Source organism: Carcharhinus amblyrhynchos, chromosome 24 (assembly GCF_965287045.1).
Source record: "Carcharhinus amblyrhynchos chromosome 24, sCarAmb.v2.hapA, whole genome shotgun sequence".
Classification (NCBI taxonomy): domain Eukaryota; kingdom Metazoa; phylum Chordata; class Chondrichthyes; order Carcharhiniformes; family Carcharhinidae; genus Carcharhinus; species Carcharhinus amblyrhynchos.
In genome coordinates, this window is record NC_137347.1 from 19,454,707 (window position 1) to 19,475,570 (window position 20,864).

Genomic DNA, 20,864 nt, shown 5'->3' on the forward strand with positions numbered 1-20,864 from the left:
CACAAATACTCACCATTTTACAGCAGGGGTGATTCAGAGCATGACAAGTTCCAATAAAAAAACCTTTCTTTACCCAGAGGGTGGTGAGGAATTGGAATGCCCTGCCAGCTGCAGTTGTAAATGCGCCTAGTTTGGGGGCGTTTAAGAGATCTGTGGATAGGTTTATGGACGAAATGGGATTGGTTTAGATTAGTGGGTTAGTGTTGTTTTTTTTTAAAAGCTGGTCGGCGCAACATCGTGGGCCGAAGGGCCTGTTCTGCGCTGTAATGTTCTATGTTACATTTATATAGCACCTTTCACGGCCACCAGACATTTCAAAGATCTTTACAAAAAATGAAGTGTTTTTGTGTAGTCACTGTTGTATTATAGGGAATGCAACAGCCAATTTGCACACAGCAAGCCCTCACAATGTGATAATGACCAGAAGTGTTTTTTTGTGATGTTGGTTGAAGGATAAAAATATCAGCCAAGATACTGGGTTAATTCCCATGCTCTTCATCCAAATAATGCTATGGAATATCTTGCATCCATCAGAGGGCAGACGGGGCCTTGGTTTAACATCTCACATAAGAATGCAAGTCGTCAGTACTAGAGTGTCAAGCTTGACTTTTGTGCTCAAGCACAAAGAGTGAGACTTGAGCATAGAACCTTGTGATTCAGAGGCTCGTGTGTTACCAACTAAACTATGGCTGACACAAGATCAATTATCGCTACATTACAATTACTTCCCATAAACTTAGCTGGACTACAGGTCAAACACAGGAATTTTACCAGCTATCAAGGTAACCCTAAGTGAATATTTAATAAAAAGCAATTCTTTCCTCTCATATCTCAGATTTTACATCCTATATAGTACAAATGAATCAATAATAATGGCTTTCCTGCTTGATTTTAGATTGGTCCATGTTAACTTCAGACACAGGGGCTTAGAGACAGCTAATGAGGCAGTAGATGCATTGATGTTAATTTTCCAAAATATGTTAGATTATAGAAAGGCTTCATCACACCGGAAAGTAGCAAACCTACCCTCTCTATTCAAGAAGGGAGGAAGACAGGAAACAGGAAACGACAGGTCAGTTAGCGTGCCACGTGTTATGGGGAGGTGTTAGAATCGATCTTTAAAGAAGTAATAACTGGGTACTTAAACAAGCTCAAGCTATTTACGTTTTTAAATCTGTTTACACAGTGTGCACATCTCTAGCGAGGCCAGCATTTATCACCCCTCCCTATTTGTCCTTGAGAAGGTGTTGGTGAGCTGCCTTCTTGAACCGCTGCAGTCCGAGATGCAGGTATACTCACAGTGCTGTTAAGAAGGGAGTTCCAGGATTTTAACCCAGCGACAGTGAAGGAACTCTCGACTTGAGCCTTCTAGATGGTGGACAGACTCGAGAGTCAGGAAGTGAGTTACTCGCTGCAGGATTTCTAGCCTCTGACCTGTTCTTGTAGCCACATGGCTAGTTCAGTTCAGTTTCTGGTCAATGGTAATCTCCAAGATGCTGATAGTGAGGGATTCAATGATGTTAAGCCATTGAATATCAAGGGGAGGGACGGTGAGATCCTCTCTTGTTGGAGATGGTCACTGCCTTGCAGTTGTGTGACAAGAATGTTACTTACCACTTGTCAGCCCAAGCCTTTATGCATTTGTATATGGACTGCCACTGTGTCATCACCTCTGCTGGGTCTGTCCTATCAGTGAGGCAGGACAGGACATTCCCAGGATAAAAGCAAATTACTGCAGATGCTGGAATCTGAAACCAAAAAGAGAAAATGGTGGAAAATCTCAGCAGATCTGGCAGCATCTGTAAGGAGGGAAAAGAGCTGATGTTTCGAGTCTAGATGATCTTTTGTCAAAATTTTTACCAATGCCTTTTAGCTTTGACAAAGGGTCATCTGGACTCAAAGTCAGCTCCTTTCCCTCCCTACAGATGCTGCCAGAGCTCCTGAGATTTTCCACCATTTTCTCTTTTGGTTTCAGGAATGCCAGGTGGTGGGGTACAATTCTTGATTAGTCTGAGAGACAGTTTTCTGACTTTTGGCACAACACACCAGGTGTTAGTAAGGAGGATTTTCATAGAATTCCTACAGTGCAGAAGAGTTTGTACTGACAAGCCCATCCAGGCCCCATCCCCATAACCCCAGGCATTTACCCTAGCTAGTTCCCCTGACTCTAAGGGGCAATTTCACATAGCCAATCCGCCTAACCTGCACATCTTTGGGTTGTGGGAGGAAACCGGAGCACCCAGAGGAAATCCACGCAGACCCAGGGAGAATGTGCAAACTCAAAGACAGTGATGCAAGCGGGAATCGAACCCAGGTCCCTGGCACTGTTAGGCAGCAGTGCTAACCACTGTGCCACCGTGCAGGGTCGACAGGGCTAGGTTTGCCGTTGTGATTTCCAGTGCAGAGTGGTCCGTCCAATTTCATTCCTTTTTTTTGTGGTGATAGGATTGAATGGAGTTGCATGCTTGGCCATTTATGAGTCAACCACATTGCTAAGGAAGGACAGCAGGTTTTCTTCTCTAAACAGTATTAGTAGCCCAGATTTTTTTTTAAAGACAAATCGATAATGGTTTCATGGTCATCATTAGACTTTTATTTTCAGTTGTTTTGATTGAATTTAAATTCTACCATCTGTCGTGGTGGGATTCGAACCTGGGCCCCCAGTGTATTGCTCTGGGTCTCTGGATTACTAGCCCAGTGACAACACCACTGCATCATTGCCTCCCCAGTGGGGAAAGTCAGCATGGTTTTGTGAAAGGGAAATCACATTTAACCAATTTACTAATGTTCTTTGAACATGTGCTGTGGGAACCTCTGTGGCACAGTGGATAGTACTGCTGCGTTACAGGTCTTCTTAAACAAAGAAACAACATTTGCTACCCTCCAATCTTCAGGCACCTCACCTGTGGCTGTGAATGATTCAAATATCTTTGCTAGGGGACCCGCAATTTGCTTCCTAGCCTCCCACAATGTCTTGGGATACATTTCATCAGGATTTATTTATCTTGATGCACTTTGAGACTTCCAGTACTACCTCCTCTGTAATATGTACACTCCTCAAGACATCACTATTTATTTCCCCAAGTTCCCTAACGGCCAAGCCTTTCTCAACAGTACCTAGAACACCAAGATAACAAAGACACCTATGTCAGACTCCTATTTATTGACTACAGCTCAGCCTTTATCACAATTATTCCTATGGAACTCACCTCCAAACTCTGTGGTCTAAGGCTCGGCTCTTCCCTCTGCGACTGAATCCTGAACTTCCTCACCCACCCAATCAGTAAGGATCGGCAACAACACCTCCTCCACAATCATCCTTAACACCAGTGCCCACAAGGCTGTATCCTCAGCCCCTTACTATACTCCATATACACCTATGACTGTGTGGCCAAATTCCCGTCCAACTCAATTTTCAATTTTGCTGATGTCACTACCATAGTGGGACGGATCTCAAACAATAAGACAGAGTACAGGAATGAGAGAGAGAATCCGGTGGACTGGTGCGACAACAATAATCTCTCCCAAAACGAAGGAGATAATCATCAGGTTGAGAAAGCGTAGTGGAGAACATGCACGTCCACATCAATGGCGACTAAGAGGAAATGGTTGTGTGCATCAAGATTTTGGGTGTCCAGATCACCAACAACTTGTCCTAGTCCTCCCATGCCAACACTATAGTTAGGAAAGCCCACCAATGCCTTGACTTTCTCAGAAGACTAAGGTAATTTGGCATGTCAGCTAGGACACTCACCAACTTTTACAGATACACCATAGAAAGCATTCTTTCTGGTTGCATCACAGCTTAGTATGGCTCCTGCTCTGCCCAAGACTGCAGGAAACTGCAAAGGGTCATGGAGGAAGCCCAGTCCATCACCCAAACCTGCCTCCCATCCACTGACTCTGTCTACACTTTCCACTGCGTTGGAAAAGCAGCCAGCATAATTAAGGATTCCACACACCCCAAACATACTGTCTTCCACCGTCTTCTGTTAGGAAAAAGATACAAAAGGCTGGGGTCACATATCAACCAACTGACGAACAGCTTCTTCCTTGCTGCCGTCAGACTTTTGAATGGACCTACCTCACATTAAGTTGATCTTTCTCTGCACCCTAGCTATGACTGTAACACTACAATCTGCAGTCTCTCCTTTGCTTCTCTAGGAGCATATGCTTTGTAAAGCATGCAAGAAACAATACTTTTCACTGTATACTCATACATGTGACAATAATAAATCAAATAAAAAAAACAATGAGAAATACTCATTTAGGATCTCACCCATTTTGTGGATCTGCACATATAGATGACTTTTTTCACCTTAAGAGGCCCTACTCTCTCCCTAGATACTCTTTTGCCCTTTATGTATTTATAGAAGCTCTTTGGATTTTCCTTTGGCAAAGCAATGTGCCTGTTTGGCCTTCTGATTTCTCTCTCTTAACGCTACTCCAACATGCTCTTTGCTCTTCAAGGGATCTACTTGATCCCAGGTGCCTATGCATATGTTTTTCTTCTTTTTGCCTAGGATCAGGATCTTAAGAAAGCACATGAGGAGATCAAGTTCTGTTTGAGTATATTGACCATCAGCCCAAAATTTAATTTGGCTCTACAAACATTATCTATTAATCTCATATTTTAGTCTGCATGGTCACTAACAACTCAAGTATTCTGATTTTTTTTCTAAGCTTGATCCGGCTCAAGAGCTAGTTCATTCATTACCAAGAAAAACAGGTTATCCACTACTACTTTAAAAAAAGTCAAAAATCCACTTGAATCTCCCCACAAAAAATGGAAGACATTTTCGAACACAATAGACAAGAGACTTGCAAATAGTTGTAAGAAGGACCGAACATTACAAATAGAAGCAAGAGCAGCAGTAGCCACTTCCTCCCCACTATTCAAAGATCAGGGCTATTTCTTTTAACTTCAACTCCACTTTCTCTCATCCCCTGATTCCCTCAGAGTCCAGGACATCCATCAATAACAGCCTTGAATATACAAAACACTGAGCATCTGTAGCCCACTGCAAAGAATTCCAAAGATTCACATCTCTCAGTGAAGAAATTCCTCCACATCTTGCTCCTAAATGGATGACCCCTTACCCTGTGACTTTGACCCCTAGATTTGCTTCTGTAGCAAGGTGAGAGAATCCCTTTCAATTAGATTATTGAAAGGTAAGTGTTTCCCCAATCTGTACTGTGATAGAATCAAAGCATTGAGATATATATCACAATCAAAAAGACATGCAAATTGCAAACAAATGTGCAGCACAAAGCAAAGTAGTAAAGAACCAATCAAGAATTGACAAAATTGCCAGCCCATGACAAAGAGATACTGATTGATGCACGGTGGCACAGTGGTTGCACTGCTGCCTCACAACGCCAGAGACTTGGGTTCGATTCCTGGCTTGGGTCACTGTTTGTGTGGAGTCTGCACATTCTCCCAGTGTTTGCATGAGTTTCCTCCGGGTGCTCTGGTTTCCCCCTGCAGTCTGAAAGACATGCTGATTAGGTACATTGGCCATGCTAAATTCTCTCTCAGTATACCCGAACAGGTGCCAGAGTGTGGCGACTAGGGGATTTTCACAGTAACTTCATTGCGGTGATAATGTAAGCCTACTTGTGACACTAATAAACTAAAATTAACAGAGTAAAAGCCAATTTACTCACTGCATCTTATATGCACAGCCTTATGTTACTTAGAGGACATTTACTGAAACCACCTGGTTTATAGAGTTAGCCAAGATTTGCCCAAAGATCTTTAATGTTGGAAACCATTGGTTGCTCATTGTCCTAGTCACACACACACTGTTACTGGTGCATTGTTAACCATACTTCGTCTATTGGATTAATGTTAAACTAAACTAGATCTGAATTGCTTGGGTTTCATACAAAAATAAAAAAGGCCTCACCGTCAATTTATGGTGATCTAAAATTGTAAAAGTTTACTTTGCCAAATCCTTTGGTTGCTGGTTCAACCAACCTTTACCTTGGTATTACTTCAGCTTCACTAAGGATCATATAAGTGCAAGTGAAGATAGTTGAGTTATTGGATTTGTCAACAACTGTGTAAGTGAATATAGTATATTATCCGAGTACAAATTCCAAAATTCATCCTCCTCCTAGTATTGATAATGTGGTTCATTTAGGTATTGGTTAGTAATACGAATCTCACCTGCATCCTCCCCATACCAATCACTCTGTACATCCATCATATTGGAGAAGGTGCCCCCTCCATCCTCTGAACGCGTACCTCGGGAAAAGTGCTGTATCAGTTCCTCTTTCCGCTGTACGTTCCCTGTCCTCAATAAAACCTCTAAGAACTGTTTCATCTGATAATTTTCATAGGCTATTTCCATAGCTGGGGCAGACTGCAGCCTCTCCTCAGCCTGGTCAGTAGCAGATGATGTAAACTGCCGGAATCTATCAACTGATTCTACTTCATCCTCATCAAACTCAACTTTAGGTTCTGGAAGTTTAGATAGCGATGCAGAGTGAAGTTTCTCTGGAGAAAGGTTGTCCTGATCTTTCTGTGCAAGGTCTATAGGATGATAAGAATTGCACTCATTCCAGGTTATGCCTTGATTATTGTCAGGGCTTGATTCTTGCTGTTGAATTGATGAAACAGGATTTGGACATTGATTCCTACAAAAAGACACTGCATCTCCAAAGGCTGCTACATTATTCCCATTCTCCACATGATTACAGTTATCATCCTTCTCATCTTTCACACAGATATCAAGAGAGGATCTGATGTACAACTTGCAAAAGCTGACTACATCAGTCATCTGCAGGTAACTAGCTGCTGACATAACTTCAATAACATTCTTACTGCAAAGGTTCAGCTTTCCAGAATAAAGGAAGTCCAGTATAATGGAAAAGGCCTCAGATGTGACAATGTCCAGGGAGGCAGTACTAGGACGCCCACTATCATGGATATAGTGAATGAGCAAGGCTCTGAAATAGCCACTATTAGCAAACAGAATATTCCGGTGAGCTTTGAAGATCCTCCCCTCCACAATAATGCTGCAATCACAGAAGAAGTCCTGCTTCCGCTGTTCATTTAGTTCTCCCAGAAGTTTAGTGTGATATGATGTGATCTCCATCTTTCTTGAGCAAGATTTTATCAAATGATGTTTTGCTGCCTGTAAAATAACTTTAAAAATCAGAAAAGGCATTTTAAAAAAAATTTGTGTGTGTGCAAAGACATTAGCTCTACAACTGGAATTCTTTTTCACATTGGCCTCAGTGTCAGCAAACAATCTCAGCAAATAAAGCTTCAGAGAATAAAGAAAAGAAAGAATTTTGGAAAAGTCCTCATATCACAATATCTTAGATAATGTTCCTTTAACTCTATCCCAAAAATGCAATTTAATTCCAATGAGAGCACCCATTTTCTTGTGCACCCATGAAATGTTCCACTTCCCACATCAGCTTTCCTTAAAGCCTATCCATACAGACCCATGATTGTCCATTTGAGATGGCTTATGGATAGCTTTAGCTGGACAATCATGCAGACCAGAAATTAAATGCTTGGTTGGTACTAAGTTAAAAAATCAAAGACACCTCCAGATCAGCATTCATGAATGTGCAGTGGCACATTGACGAGCACTGCTGCCTCACAGCTCCAGGGCCCGGGTTCAATTACCAGCTCGGGACACTGTTTGCGCAGAGTCTGCACATTCTCCCCTGTGGTCTGTGTGGGTTTCCTCTGGGTGCTCCAGTTTCCTCTCACACTCCACAAGACATGCTGGTTAAGTGCATTGGCTGTGCTAAATTCTCCCTTAATGTACCCGAACAGGCATCGGAGTGTGGCAACTAAAGAATTTTCACAGTAACTTCACTGCTGTGATAATGTAAGCCTACTTGTGTCAGTAATAGACAAACTTAAAACTTAAACAATGATTACCAGAAATTATAGAAACACTAGTTGACTGAGCCATTGCTGATTCAGTTAAGCACGCATCAGTGTTTTCAATGGGCCTCTGAACAATTAATTTTGATTCAGAAAAAGACACAAACATAACAGATAAAGTGGACGTTTGTGTACAATTTTAAAATATTTTTAACTATGTAGGTAGATCGAAGCAAAACAATATCAGAGGTCCAGAGTATTTTAAGTACATGGGACTAGGCTAGTAATCAACATTAACAGTATATCCTGTAATTTAAAAATATTCATTATAGGAGAAAAACACCTGACAAAATGAAATAAATACACTCTTACCAATACATAACACAACTGTATGAAAAATACTTGCATTCATTAAAGCACAAAATGTTGCACACTGCTTTGAGGGAAGGGCTGGCTTTTCATGGAAGCACCAGATTCAACTTCATATTACTGTCCTAAGTCACCAATTTTAAAGTAAAACTCTTCTGACTCACTTTTGAACAGTTTAAAATGTTAAAATTGGGTTTAGGCAAACTGGATATTGAACAGTAGGATAGCAATGGCATCCCAGTTTCCACAGTTATGAAGACTGACTAACTGACTTAACACGAACACATTTGTACTTGGGGCAGATCAATTCTGCTCATTCTTCCAGGATCTGTAGTAAGGAGCTAAAAAAAATAAATATTCGGATCTTGGCACTCTTTATGACGTCACAGGGACTTTATTTGACCCATAACAAGAAATCTTTTGGAAATAAAGTTCCTGCCAAACCCCAGGCCCAAATTCAACCCTGGAGCTTAAGAATGAAGGGTTAGACCATGCCAGAGGTCTGAATGTCCTGTTGCAACACAGCACTTCACAGTTGCTCATGAAGACTACAACAGGTCAGAGTTTAGGATTGCACCCCCCTCATTCCCTTCAGCAAACACCCCCTTCACTCCAATTGTCATCCCACCGACTTATTAAAAGGCCGCAATCGCTCAGCCGGCTCCATATTTACCTTTCCTGCCTCTGGCCAGAACGAAAGATCTCACCGATGCCCCCCCTCACCCTCAGCCACACGCCCGGCCAACCTAACCTGACCTCACACCGGAACTGGCCGCCGCCGCGCTCATAGATTGACAGCGGCAGGGGCCAATGATGGGAGGCACCGGGCCAGAGGCCAAGCGTTTGGACCAATAGAAGTAAGAGAGGGGCTGAGTGGGTGGGACTGTGGGGCCAGCAGGTTCGGTTACAGGCGCTGGAGGTGGACTGCGCGTGCGCGCCAGGCTGCTGTCGGGTGTTGTAGTTTTCCTCCCCTTTGGCCGCCGCGCCGGCCCGGCCGGAAGGAACTACAATTCCCGGCGTGCGGCGCGCCGGGGGACACAGCTGTCCACGTCAGGGCCGGCAGGCGGCCCCGCTGCTGTGATGGTTTCCGCTCACTTCATTGAGCACCCAGTGGAACCATTGAAAAACCCCCAGCCCAGTCTCACACAAAAACAAATCCCGACTGATGAGCTGAGTGTTGAAAGGGGACCGGCCGAAATATTGACCCCATAGAAATGGACACAGCACTGAAAGAGTACATTCGGCCCATCGTGTCTATACTAGCCCTCTGAAAGGGGCATTTGATCTGGTGCCACTCCCCCGGCCTTGTTCCCTGTCACCCTGAAAATGTTCCCTTTTCAGATAATGATTTTTGAAAGTCCCAATTGATCCTGGTGGCTCAGGCTTGGATTGTTATTGTTGCCACTCAATGACGAAGCGCTGCTCACTTGATGAAGGAGCAGCACTCTGAAAGCTTGTATTTTCAAATAAACCTTTTGGGGCTATAACTTTGTGTCCTGTAAACTCATTTTGTCCACTCCAGTCCAACACTGACATCTCCATCATGTCTGAAAACTGCTTCTCACAATCTCATAGAAATTTCTCTAAAGCTCCCATTGTCCTTGAACTGTGCCTTATTTATGCTTTGAAGTTATGGAGTGCATTATACTTTTACATATTTTTCCCATTAAAGTGGAATTCATTAATTCCATTGCGAACAAGTATAGAACATAGAACAGTACAGGCCCTTCGTCCCTCAACATTGTGCCGAGCTATGTCCGAACCCAAGATCAAGCTATCCCATTCCCTATCATTCTGGTGTGCACCATGTGCCTATCCAATAACCTCTTGAAAGTTCCTAAAGTGTCCGACTCCACTATCACAGCTGGCAGCGCATTCCACACCCCAACCACTCTGAGTAAAGAGCCTACCTCGGATATCCCTCCTACATCTCCCACCACAAACCTTATTGTTATGCCCCCTAGTAACAGCTACATCCACCCGAGCAAATAGTCTCTGAACGTCCACTCTACCTATCCCGCTCATCATCTTACAAACTTCTATTAAGTCACCTCTCATCCTCGTCCGCTCTAAAGAGAAAAACCCCAGCTCCCTCAACCTTTCCTCCAAACCAGGCAGCATCCTGGTAAATCTTCTCTGCACTCCCTCCAATGCTTCCACATCCTTTTTATAGTGAGGTGACCAGAACTGAACACAATATTCCAAATGTGTTCTCACTAAGGTCCCATATAGTTGCAGCATAACCCCACGACTCTTAAACTGAAACCCTCTGTTAATAAACGCTAACACGCTTTATGCCTTCTTCACGGTTCTATCCACTTGAGTGGCAACCTTCAGAGATCTGTGGATATGAACCCCAAGATCTCTCTGCTCCTCCACATTCCTCAGAACCCTATAGAATTATCAAATGGTAATAGTATTGAAGTAAGCCATTTATTCACTCTGCCAGTACTAACAATCTGCAAGAACAAACCATCTTATACCTTCCCTCTGTCTTTTGTCCATAATGCTGCAATCTTGACAGTCAAGCTTGAGTTTGTCTCCACCATAGTTTAGGCAGTGCATTCAATCTACCGGCTTAAAGGAAGCTTTCCTGGAATCATTCTTGTAAGTCTTTTCTGCACCCTAGCTAATACAGTCACCCCCTTCCTAAGACATAGCGGCAAAACTGGACCCCATACTCCAGCTGAGGCTGTGGCAGGGTTTTATAAAGGTTCACTATATCCTCCTTGCTTTGGAGCTATAGCTCTATTTATATTGGGGGAGGCAATGGTGTAGCAGTGTTTTCACTGGACTCACAATCCAGAGATTCGGGGTAATTCTTTGGGAAGCTGGGTTTGAATCTCGCCATGGCAGATGGTGAAATTTGAATTCAATAAAAATTTGGATGGCCACAAAACCATTGTTGATTGTTGTAAAGGCCCATCTGGTTTACTAATGTCCTTCAGGGAAGGAAATCTGCTCTGGCCGAGACTCCAGAGCCCAGCAATGTGGTTGACTCCTAAATGCCCTCTGAAATGAAATGTCACTCAGTTCAACTTGCCCTGCCACCTTCAATGATTTGTGCACAGTTTTTAAGTTTATCTATTAATGTCACAAGTAGGCTTACATTACCACTGCAGTGAAGTTACTGTGAAAATCCTCTATTCACCACACTCCAGCACCTGTTCAGGTAAACTGAGGGAGAATTTAGCATGGCCAATGCACCTAACCAGCATGTTTTTCAGACTGTGGGAGGAAACCGGAGCATCCGGAGGAAACCCACACAGACATGGGGAGAGCAAGCAAACTTGACGCAGACAGTGACCCAAGCCGAGAATCGAACCCAAGTCCCTGGCGCTGTGAGGCAGCAGTGCCAACCATTGTGCAGATAACCTGAGATTCCAATATTCCAGCAGCCCTTTGGGAATTATATATTTTATATTGATCCGCTTCATTCCTCCTCCAAAACTGTATCATTTCACACTTCCTTGAATTAATTTTCATCTGTCATCTGTGTGTCTATTCCACCACTTGCCTCCATTCCATTACAGTTAGTCAGTGTCAGGTCACAAGCCTCCAGGGGGCAATTTAAACCGGTGTTTGTCTTGAAGCCACACAGTGCATGTTCACTTAAATAGACTGGGTATGGACATGCTATTACCTGGTCCGTTTGTTGACATCTGTCCAGAGTATGGCTTTGAGTCTCCCTTCTTTCTCCACCACGTACGGTAGGGTGTCGTTATGTCCTATCCACATTTCCTCCAGAAAGGTGCCTATGTTCTCAACTACCAAAATCCCTTACCCTGATTTTGTCATCTGCTCTCATTTCTTTTCGTGATTTAGATAGCTTTACAAATATTATATTTTGTGTAACCACCACTTTGCACGCTTTCTTATTAAAATAAATTTTTGTTCTTAAAACTTAAATTGCCTAACTTCCTCAGAGTGGCAATCTCCCACAATTGCTATTCTCGACAGGCTGGCCCACGTTGAAATTGCAAGCCCTTGTCTTGTCCAAACTTCCTCACTCAGGCTGGGCGAGACAGGAGGAGTGGCATGGAGCAACTGGGGTGCAGAGAGGAAAGACACACCCCCTTTTTATGGTATCACTATTATTGAAGGGGCAATTTAAAACGAGATGATAATTTCCAAAGGAGGAGGTGGTGGGGAGGCAGGACCCAGGAAGGAGAGAGGAGGAAAGCAGGAAGGGAGGAGTGAGGAAACCAAAAAGGATGGTGAAGGAGACAAGGAGGCAGAGGGCACAAGGTGGGGAGGGGAGCAGAGGGTAGGGAGGTGAGGGGAGGGGAGGTTAGGTTTTCAATCCAGGAGGAGGTGAGGGTTGGATCAGGATGGGGGGGATCAAGCCAGATTGGGGGGTGATTTGGAGGATCCACTGGGTGTTTGTGTATGTGCAGGGTGTCCTGTGCGAGGCTGGGTCTGCTCTGTGCTGGGTGTTTAAACAGCTTCTCTGACGGTAGAAGTGTTTTTTTTTCTTCTAAGTCTTCAGAGTAACTATTGGGGTAAAACTGGCAGAAACATCCAAAGTTAATGATTTAAATTGTTTCAGCTGGATCTTTCCCAGCCCCCAGTGTGATTGTCCAGGGAAAGTTCATCCTTCTGGATAAATGCTGAGTAAACCCTCACGTGGGAAATTCCTAGATGAATTCCCCAGTACATCACTGGGGTACTCCCCAAAATGTCCTAACTGGAGACAATACAATGTGGTTGACTCCTAAATGCCCTCTGAAATGAAATGTCACTCAGTTCAACTTGCCCTGCCACCTTCAATGATTCGTACACAGTTTTTAAGTTTATCTATTAATGTCACAAGCAGGCTTACATTACCACTGCAATGAAGTTACTGTGAAAATCCTCTATTCACCACACTCCAGCACCTGTTCGGGTAAACTGAGGGAGAATTAAGCATGGCCAGTGCACCTAACATGTCTTTAATTTGTGCTTAACCCTCTCTCCACTCACATTGTCTGTACCTTTAGGACTTGATTACCTGTAAAGACTTGCAATTGAGTTTATGTCTATCTATGTCCTGTTTGTGAAAACAACTCTTCACTCACCTGAAAAAGGAGTGACACCCTGAAAGTTTGTGCTACCAAATAAACCTGTTGGACTTTAACGTGGTGTTGTGTTTTTACCGTACCCCCCAAATGCAGGAGAACCAGGAAGTTATAGATCAATGTTTTATATCAAACACTCAGTGAATCGCACTCCTATTCTCTTAATGAGGCGTTAACCTGCACCCTTATGTTATTCAGAAAATTACAAGGTAAACCCTAGGTCGATTTTTTTCCATTTGCTAAGCAGCAGGTTAGATTCACTGGACCCAAAAACGTGTTCATGAGTCTGTTTTCCTGCGGCTGAAATTAAGGATAAATAATTGGGAGATGCATATGATTTAATTAGCTCCAAAACGAGGGGCTAGTATTGGAAAAGAACCACAAATTGACAAGGAGATTGTTTCTACTGAATGATAAGTCACTAGGTCAGATAGGATGCATCCAAGGATTTTGAGGAAAATAAGGAAGGAAATTGTGGAGGCACAGGCCATAATATTCCAATCCTCCTTAGATACAGGGGTGGTGCAAGAGGACTGCAGAATTGCAAACACTTACACCGTTGTTCAAAAAAGACTATAAGGAATTCAGCAGCTTCAGGCAAATTAGTCTAATCTCAGTGATGGGAAAGACTTCCAAAATGACAACCTACAACAAAATTAATAGTCACTCCGAAAGAATGGATTCATTAAGGAAAGCAAGCATGGATTTGTTAAAGTCAAATTGTGTTTAAGCAAGGTAAAAGCAAATTACTGCAGATGCTGTAATCTGAAACAAAAGAGCTAGCATTTCGATCTGGATGACCCTTTGTCAGAGCTCTGATGAAACGTTGGCTCTATTCTCTCTCCACAGAGGCTGTCAGACCTGCTGAGCTTTTCCAGAATTTTCTGTTTTCATTCATGTTTAACTAAGCTGACTGAGTTTTGTTTTGATGAGATAACGTAGAGTGTTAACACACTTGATTTGGTGCATATGGATAAAGTGCTACATAATAAGCATGTCAACAAATGGAATAAACAAACAGAATGAAGGGAGCATGGATATGAACTTGGCTGATTGCCAGGAAGCAGGGTGCCAGTTAGTGGTTATTTTTCAGAAGAAAGTAAACAAAGGAATTCCCCAGGGATCGGAATAAGACCATTGCTTTTCTTGATATACATTTTAATGACTTAAACTTAGGTGTACAGGACACAATTTCAAAATTTGGAGATGACACAAAACTTGTAAATAATGAGAACTATAAGCAGAATAGTTATAGGTCTAAATCCTCCTGTCCTAGACCATAGGAGACCAGACTTACTCTCTAAAATAGAGTTCAGAGTCCTACAAAGGTCCCAGTGTAACACTTCTGTGGGAATTTCCCAGAGAGTTTGTATTTCCCATGGGCAATACCCCTCTGAAAAGGTCTCCGACTCTAAGTTAGAGTCAGAAGTTTTGACTTACTTTCCTGAATAGCTATCCGGGAAATGTTAGACAGAAAATTCTAGTCTAATTCTTGGGTAACTATACAAGAATTTGTATAGTTCTTCCCCATCCCTAACTCCCTCTTTGACCACCCATCAATTTCCCCACTTGACACCCCACATTCTCCATCTTAATGATGCCTGACTCTCCCTCCAGTCCATTCTGACAGGCCCCCATCAGCCGACTAGCCCAACAGCCCCCACAACCCATCTAACCCCATGACACCCAATTCATTTCTCTGATCGCCTGTCTCCCCGCAACCTGACCTGACTGGCCCCCAGCTAGACCAGCCTTCACAACCTATTCCTAACCCATCTACCCACTCATCCATTTCACCTACCCTACCAACCTACCACTCTACCGCCTCACCCACATGTCACCCTACCCACCTATTACCCAACCCAGAATACAACAGTTAGTGCCATGAAAAGGGGATTCAGTTTCTGCGCAAATTCTCTTTGCTGCTGTCAGTGAGGATTTCTGTGCTGTGGGAGTTCATCTCTATTCTGGATGGGGAGCTAAGAGTCTTTTCAACACATCCAGCTAAACAATTGGGTAGTTTTCTCTCTGAACAATATCAGGCACAGGGGTTTTGACTCTGTTTGTAGGTTATGAGTCACAGTCTTCCAACAAGCCTGGAACTTCCTGCACACTCCGCTTTCCCCCCTTCTGCCCCCACTCCCAATCCCAACACCAACCCAGTTCATGCTTGCATTTTGCTTCAACTTCACTTTGCATTATTCTTCAGTTTTTTTTTACTGCCTCTGAAGCTAGTCACTTTCAAACAACCCAATAACCTCCCCTTCTTCCCCGTCCTTTCCTCTACTTTGGTTCCAGACAAAGTAGAGAAAGAGAGAGACAATGTTCCCTTTGGCAGAACATTCAGGAACTGGAGGACCCAGGTATGGGGTGAATGGCAAAGGAACCAATAGCAACTTCAGGAAAATCTTTCGCACATAACAGTTCCCCTCTGAGTCATATGCTGTCCCGACTTGGAAAGATATTGTTGTTCCCTCAACATTCTCAAACTCTTTCCCGAACAGTATGTGAACTGGAGTGGTTCAAAAATGTGGTTCTCTACCGCCTTCTCAAGTACAAGTAGGTATGGGCAATGCTGTAACACCCACAGGGATGTGATTGCACTGGAGAGGGTGCAGAGCTGATTTACCAGGATACTGCCAGGATAGGCTGCAGCATCTGAGCCATGAGGAAAGATTGGATAGGCTGAGGCTGTTTTGAGAGGGGACATGATAGAGGTGTAAAATATTATGAGGAATATAGCTAGGGTGGATAGGAAGACATAATTTCCATTAGTAGAAGGATCAATAACCAAGGGGCATAGATTTAAGTTGAGAGGAAAAAAGCTAAGAGGGAAGTTGAGGAGAATCTTTTTCACCCGGAAGTCGGTGGAAGTTTGGGAACTTGCTGCCTGAAAGGGTGGTTGAATCAGAATCTCTCATAACATTGAAGAAGTATTTAAATATTCACTTGCACTGCCTTAACCTCCAGGACAATTGGCCAAGCACTGGAAACCAGAACTAGATCAACCAGACCCATGTTGATCAGCATGGACACAATGGGCTGAATGGTCTTCTGTGCTGTAAATGTCCATGAATCTATGAGATTAATATTGTGGTAGCCTGCATGGTCTACATGGAGAATCATTAATTGCTCTCCCAATTGGGCTTGTTGAATATGAATTCCCTGTAGATTGGTAATTAGCCAACCAGACAGAGCTCGTGTATCAATCCCTGAATAAAGCAAGACCCTGAGAGGGTCCATTAACCTTTTAGTCCCAGTTGGGACTTGTGCTCACCACAGGCCTGTTGTTATTGTTTATTTTCATTTGTGCAATTAAAGCACAGTTCCTTCACAGCCAATTCCTGGAATTATTATAAAAATCCTGTGAATGAATAACAAATAATCAAACTGTATATATATCTTCATTAATTAGAGGGGTGTAAAAGATAAAAGCATATATTTCATGAGATCATGAAAACAATTTTATATTTCACAATTGATAGATTTTTAATCTAAACTGAATAACAAAGTATATTTTCAGATTTTCAACAAATTAACCTATCATCTCTTCTCCAAAAATAATTTCAACAGTTACCCTCCCATATCCACCATTCCACTGGCATCCAAAGCCCTTCAGATCCAGTTCATAAATTCCATCCAATTGTCCAGCCTTTTACAGAAGCATCCTTGCTTCTCCGACCATTTCAGTTTGTATTCACACACCTTCTTTCTCCCGTCTCCAGATTCACCACCCCTCCCCCACAACCCAAATTCAGCCTAGAACTTAGAACATAAGAACATAAGAAATAAGAGCAGGAGTAGGCCATCTAGCCCTTCGAGCCTGCCCCACCATTCAATAAGATCATGGCTGATCTGTCGTGGCTCAGTTCCACTTTCCCGCCCTCTCCCCATAACCCTTAATCCCCTTGCCTATCCCCCGTCTCTCCCTCTCCCCCGTCTCTCTCTCTCTCTCTCCCCCGTCTCTCTCTCTCTCTCCCCTCACTTTCTCTCCCCCTCACTTTCTCTCTGTCTCTCCCCGCTCTTTTTCTCTCTGTCTCTCCCCTCTCTCTCTCTCTTTCTCTCCCCCGTCTCTCTCTCTCTCTCTCTCTCTCCCCCCCAGTCTCTCTCTCTCTCTCCCCCCACCGTCTCTCTCTCTCTCCCCCGTCTCTCTCTCTCTCTCTCTCTCTCCCATGTCTCTCTCTCCTCCTCTTTCTCTCTCCCCCCAGCTTTTTCTCTGTCTCTCCCCCGTCTCTCTCTTTATGCCTTCTCTCTCTCTACCCCCATCTCTCCCCATCGCCCTCCCCCAACGATCTCTCTCTCTCTCTCCCCACCTCTTTATCTGTTCTGCACACTTCCTGCACACTCACACTCCCCTCCTTCTGCCCCCACCCCCAATCCCAACACCAACCCAGTTCATGCTTGCATTTTGCTTCAACTTCACTTTGCATTATTTTTCAGTACTTTTTTTACTGCCTCTGAAGCTAGTCACTTTCAAACAACCCAATAACCTCCCCTTATTCCCCCTCCTTGGCATTCTTCACTGGATTCATAGAAACATTGAAACTAGAAATAGGAGTAGGCCATTCTGACCTTTGAGTCTGCTCCTGCCATTCATTATTATCATGACAGATGATCAAATTCAATATCCTGATCCCCCCCTTCCCCCCGGTAGAAACGTGAATGGAAATCTCAACTACTTCATTCAATATTTCTAATCGACTGTCTCACCACTTCTCAGCAGTTAACTTCCTTGAACCACAACTGCTGACCCCTGCCCCTGGTTTGGATTTGAATACACTGTCTGAGAGGGTGGTGGAGACAGATTCAATCCTAGCTTTCAAAAGGGAATGGGACATAATCCTGAAGAGAAAAGAATTTGCAGGGCAGTGGAGAAAGTGAAGGGTTGTGGGACTGGCAGAGTTGCTCCTGCAGAGAGCTAGCACCAATAATATTGGCTGAATTGTCTCTCTTTGTCTACAATCATTCGACAGTTTTATAACTTCACTGGCCTTACAAGGCTGCAGTAAAGATAGCGACATACAAAGTGCTCAAATGGTGCAGATAGTGTGAAAGAAAAGCTACCCCAGTTCAAGTTGAGCCTTTTTTTCAGCCTGTCATTGTTTTATTTTTATTTGATGTTTTGCCTTCTTGCATAGATATAAGTCAATGTTACATAAATTGTGAAATTTGCTCTTAGTTATACCAAGATCAAATATCATAATTGGGACTGAGCACTAGGATTCATCACACGTGTGCTTTTAGACAATGAGGTGGTTCTGCGAACCAGGATACAGGAAAAAACCATTGATGCTTAAACGCAGTCAATCACAGTGGATTTACCTGACTGATTAAGTCCTATGCTACTTAAACAAAATCAAGCTGAAATATGTCTACAAAAATATCTTACAAATATCATGCCTTCCACCACAATAGGATGCTTCACGTTATTTCACAAGCAATTACGAAGTATTGTCATTCCCCTGTAAGTAGGGAAACATGGTAGCCATTTTGAAGTGGAGATGCCGGCGTCAGACTGGGATGGGCACAGTAAGAAGTTTCACAACACTAGCTTAAAATCCAATAGGTTTATTCGGTAGCACAAGTCACAAGCTTTTGGAGCGCTGCCCCTTCATTAGGTGAGTGGGAGATGTGTTCACAAACAGGGCATATGTAAACACAAACTCAATTTACAAGCTAAATTGAGTTTGTGACTATATGTGCCATTTTGAACACAGTGAGGGCTTCAAATGGTAGTGAAATGAATGACAGTTAAATCTGTTTAGTGGTGTTGGTTCAGAGAGTAATATTGGTCAAATCACAGAGAAGACTTCCTGTTCCAGTTCGAAAATGTATGTTTAATTCAAACAAGCAGTCTGAATCACCCCCTGAAGGCAAAAACAGTAAAACTTAGGAAATGGCAGGTGCTAGTCCAAACTGGTCTTATATACCTTAAAATGGAATTCCAGTTCAGACCAGTATCAGTTATTAAGTTTTACTAGTTTTTCCTTCTAGGCTTCCCATTCATTCTTCCTACTTACCCTCTCTCTGCCTCAAACGATTGCCTTAGCCACTTGTTGGAATGATACCAATGTTTCAGGAGATATAGAATCATGGATGCATCCACCTGCACAACTGGACAATTATCATAGAATCCCTACAATGCAGAAGAAGACCATTCGGCCCATCAAGCCTGCACCAAATATAATCCCATCCAGGCCCCATCTCCATAACCCCATGTATTTTCCTTGCTAATCCCCCTGATATTAAGGGACAATTTAGCATGACCAATCAACCTAACCCTCACATCTTTGGAATTGAATTATATATTCTCTTAAGCTCTTCTCCTCAACAGGTAAAATGTACTGAACCAATGTTGTAGTGCTCAAAAGTCTTCTTATCCTTCCCAGTTAAAGTATTTTAATTCAAATTCTGTTTCCAGGAAAGACACAAAGTAAATATATTTGCTTGTACTCTCTCCAATTCTGTCTCAGTTTGCTTCTTTAGTTATCTTTGTGTCTTATTTGTCAGACAGTTACTTTCTAAATTCTGGATTTTTTAGAACCATACTGGTGCTTGAATTGGTACTTGCATTAGAGTGACAACGGTTACTCAGATTCTCCCCAAGAATCTCGATCTGATTAACTAGTTACCAAGATGGGCAATAACTATAACTTTGCCAGCTCTACTCACAACCAAGAAAAACATGTTTACCAAAAAAAGCCTCCCCTTGACATTAACCTCCTCTGGCAAAAATTCTTAGAATTACATTTAGTTAGTTTCTTTTAAGAACCCTTTTCATCAAATGATGACAAATTTTCACAATATCTTTCCAAAAGTTGGTTTGAAAGACCAAGAGTGGAATTTTCCACTCCAGAGACTATGACCGGAACTCTACCATCTCACCCGCCACAGAACCAGAACGGGTAAGGGTCTCTCAACGGAAATCTCCATTGACCTCAGGTGGGAATTTCCAGTCTTGCTCGAGCGAGGCTGTAAAATCCCACCTTAAGTGTGGTAGCGGGAGAGATAAGAGATGCGTTTCCCATTGGTTGGCATGGCGGATTATCGTGCCTGATTTCATGCTTGGAAGCTCATTAGGTATGCATTGGTGAAAATCTCTCCGAATCACGTGGTGGGATGGCACTGATTCATCTGCCCCACTGACACCTGATGGAATCAAAGGTCCTGGCGCCAGACTTAAACACAACCCAAGCACACACATTCACTCTCTCCAGCCCAGCTGTATTGTCACTAGTTCCTGAGATGGAACCCAAGAGAAAGTAGACAGTAGCCCCAGGGTTCACCACATCTCCCTTGAAGCTCTTATTCCAGGCATCCACCAAAGTCATGAAGCCTTTTCCCTGAGATGGAACCAGAAGATCTACCCATTGATCATCTACCAATCTCACCTTGCTTGCCTCAGAGATGGTCACAGAGGAGGTCTGTGCCACAGCCGACCGGCAACGAAATGCCTGACAGCACAGGGAAAGGATGACTGATCAAGGAGCTCTCAGGTACCCAAAGGGAGATGGACCATCAGCTGGACACCCAGGTTAGTCCAAGGGTGTCCAGCCTATTCCAATACCAGCTTCCTGTGTCCTCAT

At 43.3% G+C, this 20,864-nt stretch overlaps 1 protein-coding gene across 2 annotated transcripts in view; it reads right to left on the reverse strand.

Moving 5' to 3' along the window:
* LOC145357785 (zinc finger and BTB domain-containing protein 8B-like) overlaps window positions 1–8,977 on the reverse strand; it is a 29,023-nt gene extending 20,046 nt beyond the window's left edge. The window contains exons 1-2 of one of the 2 annotated variants that reach the window (XM_080211279.1): window positions 8,895–8,977; window positions 6,173–7,142 (exon numbers count right to left, since the gene is read on the reverse strand). In XM_080211279.1, coding sequence (XP_080067405.1) covers window positions 6,173–7,103 — 931 coding nt within the window. In that variant the 5' untranslated portion in view covers window positions 7,104–7,142; window positions 8,895–8,977. Of the gene's footprint in view, window positions 1–6,172; window positions 7,154–8,894 lie in introns of both variants that reach the window. The other variant, XM_080211280.1, reaches the window with a different exon arrangement.
* Window positions 8,978–20,864: the final 11,887 nt, after the last annotated feature.